This window comes from Hypanus sabinus, chromosome 9 (assembly GCF_030144855.1).
Source record: "Hypanus sabinus isolate sHypSab1 chromosome 9, sHypSab1.hap1, whole genome shotgun sequence".
Classification (NCBI taxonomy): domain Eukaryota; kingdom Metazoa; phylum Chordata; class Chondrichthyes; order Myliobatiformes; family Dasyatidae; genus Hypanus; species Hypanus sabinus.
In genome coordinates, this window is record NC_082714.1 from 107,452,065 (window position 1) to 107,468,471 (window position 16,407).

Sequence of the window (16,407 nt, forward strand, 5' to 3'; positions counted from 1 at the left end):
AAAGATGAGTGAACCAAATGGGCTCTGTCTGATCTCTGATCACTGGTTTCCTGGTTCTGTAACTGAGACTAGATGTTTTAAATCCAGATTTTTATGTTGAGGGAATTGGCTCTATCAGCAGAGTCCTGCAAGAGGGGGTTGACTGTGGAGAAACAGGTGTACCTGAAGGAGCACACCACTAGATCTTAGCAGTCCGTGAGTAGTATTGAAATCCTCTTATCCACCCTCCCCCCACATCCCTGTTTTCCTCTCTGCCTCTCGTTCCTGCTGAGAGCCATAACTCGTGCTAGAGTACAACCATTCTTGTCGTGTTATCTCCTCCAGCACCTTGAACTGCTGCTATTCTTCCCCTGGACGAGGTTCTGTCTGTGGATTGTTAAACACCGACACATCCACCCACTAAATGGGTTCAGTGGTTTTGCCTTTGGTCATCCCTATGCCCAGACAAGCTGCATGCGGTTGAGGGGAGTTCAACACTAACGCTGGAGGTTTTACACGTAGAGCAGACCAGAGGTCAAATTCACCTTGCATGATATCACTATATCTGCAGCACGTGCTAATACCCCATGTGACTTCGACTCTTTCACACACTCAACAATTTCTGTATCACCCACTCCTGCATTTGCTAACTTATTCTCTCTCAAACTGTGACTATGTGTGTGCACATATGAACACACACAATACCAAATCAATTTTTTTGATCAAGTGACAATGACACAGGTGATCTATCTGTTTGATGGTGGGCTCAGTACACCTAATTTATCAGAGTATGGTACGATTTGAACTTCTGCTGTCTCTGCAGGGTATCTGTACAGGGAAGTACCATGCTGCTGTCCTGTGCAATACTGAGGAGTGGGAGATGGCCTGTGTTAAAGCTGGCCGGAACAGTGGAGATCTCGTCCACCCTCTCGTCTACTGTCCTGAGCTCCACTTCAGTGAGTTCACCTCTGCTGTGGCTGATATGAAGAACTCTGTGGCTGTAAGTGTATGACTCAGGTGTGTGCTCACTGGTCAGAGGAGTGGGATTGTGCTGTTTCCTCTTGGTTTTATGCCTGATTTTGTTTATTTGTCTCTCTGCTGGGCAGTAAACTATTAGATTGTATAAAGGGCTTTTGATGACCATAAAATAGTCAGCAATCTGCTGTCTGAAATGTAATACAACAGTTGTGTAGCAAGTTTAGCTGCCAATTTATAAGCAGCAAGCTTTGCCAAACATCACCAGATACTGGGCTGGGAGGTACCTACTGAGCAGAAAGCTAGGGAGAACTGTCCTGAGAGGGCAGATGGGACTTGCTCGGTGTTACCCTTCAGGTGGGACATTACATTGTCAGTGGAACACTTCCTTGCTACAACACCAGCTGGTAAAGTTACAAAATGGGAATGATAAGACATTTGCCTTGAGATTTCAGTTCCAATCTTCGTATTTCCTCTCTGGCAGGATCGTGACAATGCTCAAAGTTCCTGTGCTGGTCTTTTTATCGGTGCCCACATTGGATTTGACTGGCCTGGCGTGTGGGTCCATGTGGACATTGCAAGCCCTGTGCACGCAGTGAGTACATGGAACAGCTTCAGCAGCACACGGGATCTGAGTGGGGCCAGGTGTAGTTGGAGGTGAGGGAGAGTGTATGCAGGAGCAGGGACAACGTCTTATGGCAAAACAATGTTAACCCCATCTACTGGCAAATCTGTAGTGGCACAACACACTGAGTACAGTTGACTGTAGGCAAGTTGGAGATCAAAAAAAAGTCACTTTAATGTTTAAATGCTACCATTATGATTGTTTCACTAATCCTCATTTCTTTATGCACTTCTGGTAACATTGATCCCTTCACCACAATTAGCAAAACAGTAGAGTTTTTAAATGATCATACAGCAATTTGTTACTCATCCTTGTTTCTCTGAAAATGTAGAATTTTTTCTCCTTTATTTGTGCATTTTCTTTGTACTGCCATGCACGCTGCTTGTCTTATGTGTGTCTCTGCTGCTGATTCATTGTGCATTTGTTAAATCCAAAGACTTGTGCCGACCCCCCCTCACCCCAAATAATTGATGAGCAGACTGTGTGGGATAGTGAGCTGTTCATTCTCTCTGCAGGGGGAGCGTGCGACAGGCTTTGGCGTTGCCTTCCTGCTGGCCTTGTTTGGTCGGGCTTCCAAAGACACCCTGCTGAATCTTGTGTCTCCGCTGGGCGCCAATGCAGACACTCACCTGGTGCCAAATGAAAGTGACGGCAGCTTGTCCAAGCGCAGGCGGCTGGTATAAAGGAAGTAAAGCTTTCTACGTGGTCATGTCATTGATGTATCTGCACCAGTCAATTGACTGCCCACTCATCCAGGTATAACAGATCTCATGCATCACTAGCAGCCCTGCTTTTTATCCCCTGACAGTTTGTATGTCATCATGAGAGAGTGCACAAGCACTATTAGCGAGAAGGACAGACCTTGCACTGGTATCTCACTGATGTTTCTCCTCTGAAAGAACAAGGTTTAAGCCCTCCAGTTGAGGTGGAGCCCGTACAAAATGCATAATCTTCTCCTTCCCACCACTTCACTCTGACGTGTGGTAATGAACATGAATTCCACTAAGAAAAAGGCTGCCATGAACCAGCTAAGAGAGTAGGCACGTACTGTATGTCCCCTGAGAGACCATCTCCAATGAAGCTGATAGCTGTTGTACCAAATGGCTCTATTCGGTTATAGAATATTCTGTTTGATCAAACACAATACCTGATCTTATTAAAATGTTTTGCACAATCTTACTGCTGTTAGCTACTTATTACTGTATGTATATGTTTTTTTTTCCTCGTAGATTTCATTTGGAGCATCCTGACTCATTAATCTGAACTGTAGGCTCAATAATCAGTAAATAGATTTAAGGATTTACTTGTACCCTAAAGCAGCAAGTTCTGTGTCAGACACTCACAGGGTAGGGGGAAGAGATTCAGAGTTAACTTCCTTGTTCGTCTTGTGGCAGAATAGGCTACCGTGGGATTCCTTTTCTTCAGACCAAATGAAGCCCATTGTGCCTACTCAGTATTTTATTATACCCCACCTTGTTCTTCCAAACTGGACAATGTTAAAAACCTGCAGAGAGACCAACACAGAACCCCATCTTAAAATAAGTAACAGTTTCAAGGTTTATTTATAGAAATGCAAGGTGTGCTGATGGCATAGAAACAGGAAATAGTTATTTACTGCATGTCTGTGCAGCCATTTAATGAAATAATAATCTGTAGACATTCCCTTTTCCTGTATTCCAAAGTACTGACAATTTTAACCTCTGTTGCAAAGCAGAAGTACTCTCTTTCCCCCCATCAGTCTGAAGCACCAGCCTGCTCAATGTGCAAGGTCTCTAAAAGTGCTAGGTTATGGAACCACACAACCTGTGAACATGGGGTATCACTCCAGAATAAACCTCATCGGGAAGTCCCGCTGGAAAGGAGAAAGAAGTGCATGTGTGACCCTTGCTGCTAGTTTTCCCACGTACAGGCAGTCCCCGGGTTATGAACGAGTTCTGTTCCTGAGACCATCTTTAAGTCGGATTTGTATGTAAGTCGGAACAGGTACATCCGGTATAATTTAGTGTCAGTTAGTCAAATGTTTGTCTTAATATATAGTATATATTTTACCTTTCTGTGCATATAAAACACAAGTGTATGTATTTCAATAATTAAACCACTGCATTGCTTAGTAATTGTAGCTTTCATCAGGGCAGGGCCTTTCACATGCTCCATTATTCTCACTTTATCCTTTAAAATTGTTCCGATCGTTGACCGACTGTAGCCTAACGCTTTTCCAATGACCGATGGTGTTTCACCTCTTTCCGATTGTTTTATTATTTCCACTTTATTTTCAATTGTGATCGTTTTCCGTCAACAGAACACAAACACTGTGGGCGGCGAGTCCCAAGCTCCGCTGTGTCCTAAAGTCCACCACACTGAGACAGGTTAAATGGAATAACCAGGGGCGGTGCTGATGGGAAAAGGGGCGGGGGGGGGGGGGGGTCAAGGTGAATCTTGCTAAGAAAAATTTAAGCCAAATACAAAGTTACACCGTGTCTCAATGGTAATGGCTTAAAGTGGACGGCATTGTGATCCGACTTAAAATGGCGGATGGTGTTCTCCTTTCTCGGTTCATAAGTCGGTTGTTGGCAACGTGGGGACTGCCTGTACAGCTGCTGTATATGTTTACAGGACGTGCCTGCTGTTCCTTCAATTGCACCCAGCTGTGACAGGAAGCTCTGGAGTAAATCCCATTCTTTTCCACCGTAAAACTGAATTCACCGCCATAATTACAATGCAGGTAAAGTAAGTTTCTCTTAGAGATGCTGGAACCTGTTTGAGGTGGCAAGGCAGCTGAGTCAGCTTCTATGCCAAAGTACTCTTGCCCTTTATCAATTGACATCCAATGCACCACGAGTCAGGCAGTATCAGTGTCGAGCAGCTACACAATTTGAGTGCTCAGCAGCAAATGGTGAGTTGCTGACAGAGAAAGGAAAGGCGTTTAAACCGGGGAGGGAGGAGGATGAACTGGTGCCAAACCATTAATCTCATTTACAGCTGTCTTTTCCTGTTATTTCTGAGGTGTAGGTTCTTGAAACGCAAGATAGCACTGACTATAAAACTGTACAATGCCTGAGACCAGAGTCATCTGAGAGGTAATGTTCTTTTTGGCAGCAACTGAGTTGACCTATACTGCAGACGCTAGTTCCTGCCCACTTACAGAGCAGGTGCCACCTCTGGGGTATATATGACAAACAAAAGGTTCAATCTAGTGCATTCTGAAGCCAGCAAACATGCAAATTTTCTTTCATTTGTGGCATTGTAACAAAGAGTTTGAAGGAACCCAGGACTGTATAAAGTTCCCTCTATGTAATCGGCCCTTTTCTGAGTGTCCAAACAGTTCAGCTTAGCCTGAATCAGTCAATGCTGTTTCTCCCGGGTCCACTTGATCATGGTCTCAGGAGATCGGTAAAGGAAAATGAGTTTGGCAAAGAGTTGTTCTTCCAGTTCCAACTCCCCCATCTCACGGACCAGGAAGATATCAGTGCAGAGCTTCAAGATTCGATTGGGGTTGGGTAGCTCCTCAAACATAATGGAGCGGGAAATGCCATTGAAGAACTCACGGACAAACTTCCCAATGACAAGCACAACAGACATATACAGACCAATGATTCTGTCAGAAAAAAGGGAAATATTAGTCAGTTTGTTGACCACAATACATCATTAAACATAATAACCTAAGTAGCAGCATAAACAAAATGCTGGAGGAACTCTGCGGGTCTGGCAACATGTGTTGAGGGAAATAGACAGTGGGCATTTCAGGTTAAGGTATGAGGGGATAGCAAGTATCATGAGGGGTCGCTGGGACAGGAGCTGGTTTTGTACCTATGCCTTCCAGCAGAGGTGTTACCTGCTCTTTATTTTGCTGCAATGGCACGCATTGTTCAAACAGGTATCTTGATTCCAGCTAGGACTGAGGAATGGAAGACTATGAATGGAAATCACTTACCCATATCCAGCCAGGAAGCCCAGACTGGAAGGGCTGACTTTATCATTGAAGATGATGAGTTCCATGTTGCTGCAACCCTGGATTGCACAGTGGGGGCTCCATTCTTTGATCTTCCACCACTTAACTTTGGTGTATGAGGTGTTGCCTTGCCCTGGTTCCTCTTCCAACTGCAGAGAGATATTCCTGTAGAAGGCAAGGTTGTCCTGGTTATTTCTAGAAGCACGTGTACCTGTTATGAAAGCAAAGCACACATGTACATTAGAATTCTACAGAGTTGTTTCTTTAAGGTTCTGTTTATAATTTACCATTAAAAAATTCTGCATGGTTAACCCCTACAACTTTGTGTGCAACTAATTGGGTGGGCTCTCAGTTGATGACCAACTTACTCCAATAGAGGTGTTACTTGAAGGTCTGAATCTGTGGAAGACTGGCTGTACACTCTGGCAGTGGGGCAAGGATCCCATTTCCCACAAACTCTTTAAACTTACCCAGTTCATTGGGAAATGTATTATAACAATGTGCACTCATCTGACAATAAAAGCTTACCCATGCCTGAGAGTTGGAATTTTGCTGCTCTGGCACACTCAGGAACAAACAAGTAGAAGAATTTTTAATCTGTGCATTACCCATGCTATCTATAGGTGTTGGATGATCTGTCCTGGGCCCAGCGTGTAAACGCAATCACTAGAAAGTTGTACTTGTATCTTTATTTTCTTTAAAACATAAGAGTTTCGTCTTATCACCAAACTCTATTAACAAACTTCTACAAGTTGTACTGACTGGTTGCATCATGGGTCTGGTACTGCAGTTTGAATGGACAGGACTACAAGAAGCTGCAGAGGGAAGGGGACTCAGTCTGATAGATCATGAGCACATCCTGCTCACCATTGAAAGTATATTGAAGCATTACCTCATGTCAAAGGTAACATCTATCATCAAGATTTCCCCATTATCAAGCCCATACTATCTTTCCATAGCCAGTATCCCATTTCCTGCACTTCCTTTACATTTACTTGGATCCCTGGGAAATGTATTATAAAAATGTATGGACAGGAGGTAGAGAAGCCTTTTGTCCTACACTAACAGGTTCAAGAACAGTTACTTCCCTGTTCTTGAACCAACCTGCACAACTCTAATTACTACCTCAGTATAGCAATGCTTTGCACTACAGTTTTTTAATTACATTTATTTGTGTTCTTTCTTGTATAATTTGCTGTTTACTTTTCATTGTGCAGTTACATATCCGATGCTGTGCTGCTGAGTAAGTAAGTTTTTCATTGCACCAGTGCATACAACAGTAAACGATGTTGATCATCGCAACTGCTGGTGGGATTGTCCTGGTGAGCAGGTTCACCTGGTGCAACAACACTCCTGTGTACTTGAAAGAGAAAAAAACCTCTGTGTCACTCACACGGTTGAAGTCAATTGTTAGACATTATGCTCACCTAATCGCAGACGATAAGCTGGTTTGGCTTCAGTCTCGTGCGTTGCTCGAATGTACTTTGGGAGTAATCCCTGAATTACCCTAATTTGAAAGAGAATGCTTGTCAGTGCTTACCTTCAATGTTGTAAATAAAAATAGATCAAGGCCAAATTAGAGTGGATTAGAGTTACTGGGCAAAACTCACTGATTTATATGGAGGTGGGAATAGCAGGGTGGTGGGAGTAAGGGGAAGCATGAAAGGCTAATTGAGAGGAGAAAAGGTGAGGGGAAGGGGTGGGTGACAAGGTGATACAAAGGAAGAGAGGGTAAGTGAAAGATATCAGAACTGGAAAGGGTGACTGCAGAAAGAAAGTTAGACATGGAGAAAAATTTAAGGCTGGGTATCCTGAGCAGAAATAGATGGCACTGAGGAAGGAGAGAGTACAGGGCTTTGGGGCTTGAGGAAGCAGAGCAAGAGGGCAGTGGACTGGTCCAGATGGGACTATATCTGAACAAGACAGGTGGGGTATTTGAAATCAAGGGTCAATGCTAAGATGATCAAGAGGAAAGGAACATGCATCCTTATCTGAAGAAAATATACACAGAGTCTTCCCAGAGTGGATAAGATTTTGTAAGTCCTCTGGTTGACTACTTCTAACAGACCAATCTATTCCTCTATTTGTCTCTTGAATTCACTGTACAGGTGACAACTCAGCACTGGGCATTTCTGTGAGAACAGGCCAACTGGTCTTTGCATGTCCAAACTAGGCAGCAATCTGTGCTCCTTTTCCCTAGAATCACCTGAACATTTCCTAGATCATTTCCCCCTCAAAATGTCACATTCCACAGTTTCTCATCCTCTTCTCTGTAATCCTTCTGGACCCACTTCAGTTTCCTGTTTCCTCTCATTACTGCTCTCCTTCCACAGCTGACCATACATGTGAACAAATGAACAGTGATAAATCCATGGCATTGTGAGTGGATAAGCTTGTAACCTTGTAATCAAGAATTTATTTATCACTGCCTTTAAAAAAAAATTTCCACATCTTCTTGAGGAAGAGTTATAAAGACTCATAACCCTGAAACCAAAAATTTGCCTCACTTCTGTTTTATTCTTAATCTAAGAGTCCAGTTTTACATTCTTCCATGAGGAATCATCCTCTCCATAACCAGCTTATTAGAACCCTTCAGCATCTATCATAATTAAATTATGTCTCTTCCAAACTCCAGCAGACACAAAACCTCCATGTATAATCTGTCCTCATACGACTACCACCCATTTTGTGTATCATAGGGTCACTGAGGAATACAGCATAGAAGCAAATAGTTTGGTTTTCTGTCTAGACATATCTACCCTGCACTCACACCATAGCCCTCCATAACCCTTCCATCCATGTAGCTATCCAAACTTCTCTTAAATGTTCTCTTAAAAACCCTAAGGTTACAATTTGAACTTGCATCTAGTACTTCTGCTGGCAGCTCCTTCTGCACTCACTTATTCTGAGTGAAATTCCCCTTCAGTTTACCTTTAAGTATTTTATCTTTTCCTAAGCTTATGGCCACTAGTTCTATTCTTATTCAACCTGAGGGAGGTAATGCTTGCACGTATTTACCCTGTCTATACCCCTTATAACTTTGTATACTGTACCTCTAAGATATGCCCTCATTCTGTCGTACTCCAGGGAATAAATTACTGACCTATTCAACCTTTCCCTATAACTCAGATCCCCAACTTTTAGTAGCATCTGTGTAAATTTTCACTGCACTCTCCTATTTTTATTAATATCTTTCCTGTAGGTAAGTGAGCAGAACTGCGCACAATACTCCAAATTCAGCCTCACTAACATCTTAAATGTAAAACAGAACAGCATAGTACAGGACATGTGGTCTATGATGTGCTGACCTTTTAACCTACTCGAAGGTCAATCTAACCCTTCCCTCCATAGAACATTACAGCACAGTACAGGCCCTTCAGCCCTTCACGTTGTGCCGACCCATATAATCCTTAAAAAAAGTACTAAACCTACACTACCCCATAACCCCTCCATTTTTCTTTCATCCATGTGCCTGTCCAAGAGGCTCTTAAATACCCCTAATGTTTAAGCCTCCACCACCATCCCTGGCAAGTCATTCCAGGCACTCACAACTGTCTGTGTAAAAAAAAACTAACTAACTAACTAACTTACCCCTGATGTCTCCCCTAAACTTCCCTCCCTTAATTTTGTACATATGCCCTCTGGTATTTGCTATTGGTGTCCTGCCAAACAGCTACTGACTATCCACCCTATCTATGCCTCTCATAATCTTGTAGACCTCTATCAAGTCCCCTCTCATTCTTCTACACTCCAAAGAGAAAAGTCCCAGCTCTGCTAACCTTGCTTCATATAACTTGTTCTCCAAACCAGGCAACATCCTGATAAATCTCCTCTGCACCCTCTCCATAGCTTCCTCATCCTTCCTATAATGAGTGATCAGAATTGAACACAATACTCTATGTGTGGTCTCACCAGAGATTTGTAGAGTTGCAACATGACCTTTCTACTCTTGAATTCAATCCCCCTGTTAATGAAGCCTAGCATCCCATAGGCCTTCTTAACTACTCTATTAACCTGTGCAGTGACCTTGAGGGATGTATGGATTTGAACCCCAAGGTCCCTTTGTTCATCCACACTCTTGAGTAACTGACCATTAATCCTGTACTGAGTCTTCTGGTTTGTCCTTCCAAAATGCATCACCTCACACTTGTCCAGATTGAACTCCATCTGCCATTTTTCTGCCCAACTCTGCAGCCTGTCTATATCCTCTTGTAACCTTTGACAACCTACAGCGCCACCCACAACAAAATCCACAAATCTTCATGTCATCCACAAACTTACTCACCCATCCTTCTACCTCTACATCCAGGTCATTTATAAAAATCACAAATAGCAGGCGTCCCAGGACAGATCCCTGCAGCACTCCACTAGTCACCGACCTCCAGGCAGAATACTGTCCTTCCACAACTACCTTTTGCTTTCTTCCTTTAAGCCAATTTTTTGTCCAAAAAGCCAAGGTTCCACTTATCCCATGCCTCATGACTTTCTGGATGAGTCTCTCATGAGGGCCCTTGTCAAATGCTTTGCTAAAGTCCATGTAGACCACTTCCACTGCCCTACCCTCATCAATTTCTTTTGTTACCTCTTCAAAAAACTCAATCAGGCTCGTGAGGCACGATCTTCCCTTCACAAAGCCATGTTGACTATCCATGAGTAGACTACTTTTCCAAATGCTCGTAGATCCTATCCTTAAGAATCCTTTCCAATTGTTTGTAGACCACCGACGTAAGAGTCACTGGTCTATAGTTCCCACGTTTCTCCCTATTACCTTTTTTAAACAAGGGAACTATATTTGCTATTCTCCAGTCCTCCAGCACTTCTCCTGCAGCCAAAGAGGATTCAAAGATCATAGCTAATACTCCTGCGATCTCTTCTCTCAATTCCCACAACAACCTGGACTGTATCATATCCGGCCCTGGGGATTTATCAATCTTAATGTTTTTAAGAAGATCCAGCACTACTTCTTCCTTAATCTCCACATTGTCCAGCACACAGGCCCACTCTACTTTGACCTCATCCTGATCAAGATCCTTTTCACTTGTGAATACTGAAGCAAAGTGTTAATTTAGGACCTCCCCAACCTCCTCCTCTTGCTGGCACATGTTGCTCTCTTACCCTTAAGCGGTTCCACCTTCGTTCTCGTCATCTTACTATTCTTCACATACACATATAACGCCTTGGGGTTCTTAATCCTACATGCCAAGGCCTTCTCATACCCCCTTCGAGCTCTCCTAAGTCCTTCCTTGCTACCCTATATTTCTCATAAGCCCCTCCTACTTCCTGCTTCTTATATCTAACATATGTTTCCTTTTTCCTCTCGACAAGTTGCCTCACATGTTTCGTCAGCCACGGTTCCCTTTTCCTACCATTTTTTCCTTGCCTCAGTGGGACAAACCTATCCTGAACCCAGCTCAAGTGTTCCCTAAATTTCTCCTACATTACTTCTGTGTTTTGTCCTTTGAACATCTGTTTCTAATTTACTCTTGATAGTTCCTGCCTCATCCCTTCAAAGTTAGCCCTTGCCTCATTAAGCACTTTACCATTTTGTCTGATTTTATCCCTTTCCATAGCTATGTTGAAGTGAAGGGAGTTGTGGTCACTCTCATCAAAATGCTCCCCCACCAAGAGGTCTGTCACCTGACCAGGTTTATTACCCAGAAGCAGATCCAGTATAGCCTCTCCTCTCATTGGCCGGTCCACATACTGTGTCAGGAATCCTTCTTGAACACACCTGACAAATTCAGCCCCATCTATCCCCCTTGCACTCAGGAGGTGCCAGTCAATATGAGGGAAGTTGAAATCACCTATAATTACTACCCTGTATTTCCTGCACCATTCTAATATCTGCCTGCTTATCTGCTCCTTGGTGTCCTGAGGGCTATTTGGGGGCCTATAGACTACTCCTAGCACAGTGATTGATCCCTTCCTATTTCTGACTTCCACCCAGACCAACTCTATGGACACTCCTTCTGCAGCATCCTCCCTTTCTATAGCCGTGATACTATCTCTGACTAGCAATGCCACTTCCCCCTCTTTTCTACCACCCATCCTATTCCTTTTAAAACACCTGAACCCCAGGACCTGCATCATCCAATCCTGCCCTTCCTCCAACAGTTTCAGTAATGGCCACAACATCGTAGTTCCACATACTAATCCATGCCCTTAAGTTCATCCTCCTTGTTCCTAATACTCCTAGCATTGAAGTAGACACATTTCAACCCCTTTAACTGGCTACAATTATGTTCTGTCCCCTACCTGTCCTTCCTCATCAATTCAGAACTCTTAGCATCATGCCATTGTCCTTCTACCTGAACCCCAGCACTCACATTCTGATTCCCAACCCCCTGCCAAACTAGTTGAAACCTTCCCCAACAGCTCTGTCAAACCTGTCCACCAGGATATTGGTCCCCCTGGGATTCTTTTTGTACAGGTCACACCCGCCCCAAAAGAGGTCCCAATGATCCAGAGATCTGAATCCCTGCCCCCTGCTTCAATCCTTCAGCCACACATTTATCCTCCACCTCATTCTATTCCTATTCTCACTGTCACGTGGCAAAGGCAGTAATCCTGAGATTACTACCTTTGAGGTCCTGCTTTTCAACTTCCTTCCTAACTCCCTGTAGTCTTCTTTCAGGACCTCTTCCCTTTTCCTGCCTATGTCATTAGTACCTATATGTATCACGACCTCTGGCTGTTCTCCCTCCCACTGCAGGATATCTTGGACTCGATCAGAAACATCCTGGACCCTGGCACCAGGGAGGCAAACTACCATCCGAGTCTCCTGATCGCGTCCACAGAATTGCCTGTCTGACCCCCTAATTATATAGTCCCCTATCACTACTGCTTTCCTCTTCCTTTCCCTACCCTTCTGAGCCACAGGGTCAGACTCTGTGCCAGAGGCATGGCCACTGTCGCTTCCCCCCAGGTAGGTTGTCCCCCCAACAGTACTCGAACAGGAGTACTTATTGTCAAGGGGTACAGCCACAGGGGTACTCTGTAGTACCTGACTCTTCCTCTTCCCTCTCCTGACTGTGACCCATCTCTCTGTCCCCCGTGGCCCCAGAGTGACCACCTGTCTGTAACTCCTCTCTATCACCTCCTCACTCTCCCTGACCAGACAAAGTTCATCGAGCTGCAGCTCCAGTTCCCTAACACGGTCCCTTAGGAGTTGCATCTTGATACACCGGGTGCAGACGTGGCCGTCCAGGGTGCCGGGAGACTCCAGGACCTCCCACATCTGACACCGACCACAGAAAACTGGTCTCACACACATACTACCTCCTTTTGCAATCACCAACTGCCTTACCTCATCCCGTTACTGCTGAAGCCCGTGGAGCCAAAGCCCTTCCACTCTGCTGCCTCTCACTCCACTCTAAAATGACTGCCCTCCCCTCCTGAATAGTCTGCCATTTCTCTTTCATCAATGTGCTTATCTTAAGAGTCTTTTAAATGTCCCTAATGTATCTGCCTCTACAAGACCAAAGGCAGTGCACCCACTGCTTTCTGTGTTTTAAAAAATAATCCGTCTCTCGACATCCCCACGAAACTTCCCTCCAATCACCTTCAAATTATGACTCATATTAGTCATTTCTGCACTGGGGAAAAAGATGCTGACTGTCCACTTCATCAATGCCTCTTATCAAGTCACCTCTCATCCTTTTTAATTCTAAAGGGAAAAAGCATACTGTGCTCAGTGTTTCCTCGTAAGACATGCTCTCTAATCCAGGCAGCATCCTGGTAAATCTCATCTGCTTCCTTGTAATGAGAGGATCAGAACTGAACACAATACTCTAAGTGTGACCTAACCAAAATTTTATAGAGCTGCAACATTATCTCACAGCTCTAGAGCTCAATCCCCTGACTAATAAAGGCCTTCTTATATCATATGCCTTCTTAACGACCCTATCAACTTGTGTGATAACTTTGAGGGATCTGTTGATGTGGACTCCACACTGCAAAGAATCCTGCCACTAACCCTGTACTCTGCCTTCAAGTTCAACCTTGTAAAATATATTGCTTCATACCTTCCTGGATTGAATTTCTGCCACTTCTTTGACCAGTTCTCCTAATCAATGTCCCATTGTAACCTACATCTCTCAGTGCTATCTATCCCAACAACCTTATACAAATTCAATATAAGATCCCGATTCCTGTACTTTTATGCCCTGATTTATGAAGGTCAATGTACCGGAAGCTCTTTTTATGACTATCTGCCTGTGATGCCTCTTTCAAGGAATCATGGATTTGTATTTCCAAGTTCCGTTGTTCCACCATACTTGTACAAGTCTTAACCTGCTTTGTCCTCCCAAAGTGAAACACCTCACACTTTCTGCATTAAATAAAACATGCCATTTTTGGCCTATTTTCCTAACCTGTCCATATTAATTTGCAAGTCAGTCTACTAAATTTGCAGATGCTGGAACTCTTCCGATGCATTTAGATATGGCGACCTGGACTGCTGATGTTGTTTCACTGTTACTCTTTATAACTTGTGTATTTCAATTCCTGGTTGGCTTTCCTAATTAGTTGCATGCTAGCCTTTCTCCACTCTTAAAGTTTCCATGTGTTCTCAGATCACCATTTTACGATGGGTCCAGAATTCTGTCTCCCTTTCTTCCATCCCAACACTAAAGCCAAATGTCTCAAGCAGCTCTAGGACATAAGGCGGTAAGTAAAACGCAGTTTGACAATTGTTGATGGTGATGATTCAAGTTCAGCTTTGGAGCTAGTATTTGGAAATTTACAAGTCTTCTGACAGAAATTGAATATGGAGAGATAACTGAGTTTTGTGAGTTAAGGTGGTGAGATGCAAGAAGTGAGTGAATGTGAAAGGGAGACAAAATAAGATAGAATGAGTGAAAGATGGGTGTAGGAGACAGCTGACCGAGATGGAGTGTAAGAGGGAGAAGGGCATAGAAGAGTACTGCTGGGGGTCAGCCTACCTGGGGAAGCAACAGTGGCCGTGCCTCCAGCACAGAGTCCAGCCTTGTAGCTCAGAAGTGGAGGGCAAGGAAGAGGAAGGCAATAGTAATAGGGGACTCGATAGGGGGTCAGATAGGCAATTCTATGGATGCAATCAGGAGACCTGGATGGTAGTTTGCCTTCCTGGTGCCAGGGTCGGGGTGTTTATGATCGTATCCACGATATCCTGAAGTGGGAGGGTGAGGAGCCAGAGGTAATGATACATATAGGTACCAAAGACATGTAGGAAAAGGGAAGAGGTCCTGAAAGGAGAATATAGGGAGTTAGGAAGGCAGTTGAGAAGAAGGACCGCAAAGGTAGTAATCTCGGGATGACTGGCTGTGCCACGTGACAGTGAGAGTAGGAATGGAAGGAGGTGGAGGATAAATACGTGGCTGAGGGATTGGAGCAGGGGTCAGGGATTCAAGTTTTTGTGAAACTTTCACATTGGGACCTCTTTTAGGCTGTCCCCCCAGCAGTACTCTCCTATGCCCTTCTCCCTCTTACACTCCATCTCTGTCAGCTGTCTCCTACACCCATCTTTCACTCATTCTATCTTTTTCTGCCTCCCTTTTACATTGGGACCTCTTTTGGGGCGGGTGTGACCTGTACAAAAAGGATGGGTTACACTTGAATCCCAGGGGGACCAGTATCCTGGCGGGAAGGTTTACTAGAGCTGTTCGGGAGCGTTTAAACTACTTTGGCAGGGGGATGCAAACTGGAATGATGGAGCGGAGGAGAGGGAAAACAGAAATAGATCTAAGGTAGTGAGCAGTAAGGATGTCAGGAAGGACAGGCAGGTGATGGAGCAAATTTGCAGCCATTGGGATGAGCTGCAGTGCAATCAATGCAAAAAAGTACCAAATACTGGATTTAAGGTGTTATACTTAAATGCATGCAGCATAAAGAATAAGGAATTTGTAGAATGTCTACGAGATGTACAGTTACAGATTGGCAAGTATGATATTGTGGCCATCACTGAGATGTGGCTAAAGGATGTATGTCTCTGGGAGCTGAACATCCAAGGACACTCGGAGTATCGGAAGGGTAGGCAGGTAGGTAGAGGAGGTGGTGTGGCTTTAATGTTAAGAAATGATTTTAAATCATTAGAAAGAGTTGACGTAGGATCAGAAGGTACGGAATCTTTATGGGTTGAGCTAAGAAATCGCAGGGGTAAAAGGACCCTGATGGCAGTTATCTACAGGCTTCGTGAGAGCTGCAGTGATGTGGACTACAAATTACACCAGGAATTAGAAAAGGCTTGTCAGAAGGGCAGTGTTATGATAATTGTGGGGGATTTTAACATGCGAGTGGATTGGGAAAATCAGGTCGGCACTGGATCTCAAGAGAGAGAATTTGTAGAATGTCTACGAGATGGTTTTTTAGAACAGTTTGTTGTTGAGCCCACTAGGGGATTGGCTGTACTGGATTGGGTATTGTGTAATGAACCAGAGATGATTAGAGAGATGGAAGTGAAGGAACCCTTAGGAGGCAGTGATCACATCATGATTGAGTTCACTGTGAAATTTGAGAAAGAGAAGCCGAAATCCGATATGTCAGTATTTCAGAGGAGTAAAGGAAATTACAGTGGCATGAGAGAGGAACTGGCCAAGGTTGACTGGAAAGGGACACTAGTGGGAAGGATGGCAGAGCAGCAGTGGCTGGAATTTATGCGAGAAGTGAGGAAGGTGCAAGACAGATATATTCCAAAGAAGAAGAAATTTTCGAATGGAAAAAAAGATGCAACCGTGGCTGACAAGAGAAGTCAAAGTCAAAGCAAAGCAGAGGGCATATAAGGACGTAAAAATTAGTGGGAAGACAGAGGATTGGGAATTTTTTAAAAGCTTACAAAAGGAAACTAAGAAGGTCATTAAGAGGGAAAAGATGAACTATGAAAGGAAGCTAGCAAATAATATCA

At 44.0% G+C, this 16,407-nt stretch overlaps 2 protein-coding genes across 2 annotated transcripts in view; one reads left to right on the forward strand and one right to left on the reverse strand.

The window, feature by feature from the left end:
- Positions 1–2,755, forward strand: part of npepl1 (aminopeptidase like 1) — a 30,102-nt gene extending 27,347 nt beyond the window's left edge. Inside the window, exons 10-12 of the mRNA XM_059980381.1 lie at positions 803–979; positions 1,439–1,549; positions 2,095–2,755. Coding sequence (XP_059836364.1) covers positions 803–979; positions 1,439–1,549; positions 2,095–2,262 — 456 coding nt within the window. The 3' untranslated portion in view covers positions 2,263–2,755. The remainder of the gene's footprint in view (positions 1–802; positions 980–1,438; positions 1,550–2,094) is intronic.
- A 152-nt stretch (positions 2,756–2,907) lies between these two features.
- Positions 2,908–16,407, reverse strand: part of LOC132400104 (piezo-type mechanosensitive ion channel component 2-like) — a 237,667-nt gene continuing 224,167 nt past the window's right edge. The window contains exons 47-49 of the mRNA XM_059981180.1: positions 6,956–7,035; positions 5,511–5,739; positions 2,908–5,174 (exon numbers count right to left, since the gene is read on the reverse strand). Of these exons, the coding sequence (XP_059837163.1) occupies positions 4,922–5,174; positions 5,511–5,739; positions 6,956–7,035 (562 nt within the window). The 3' untranslated portion in view covers positions 2,908–4,921. The remainder of the gene's footprint in view (positions 5,175–5,510; positions 5,740–6,955; positions 7,036–16,407) is intronic.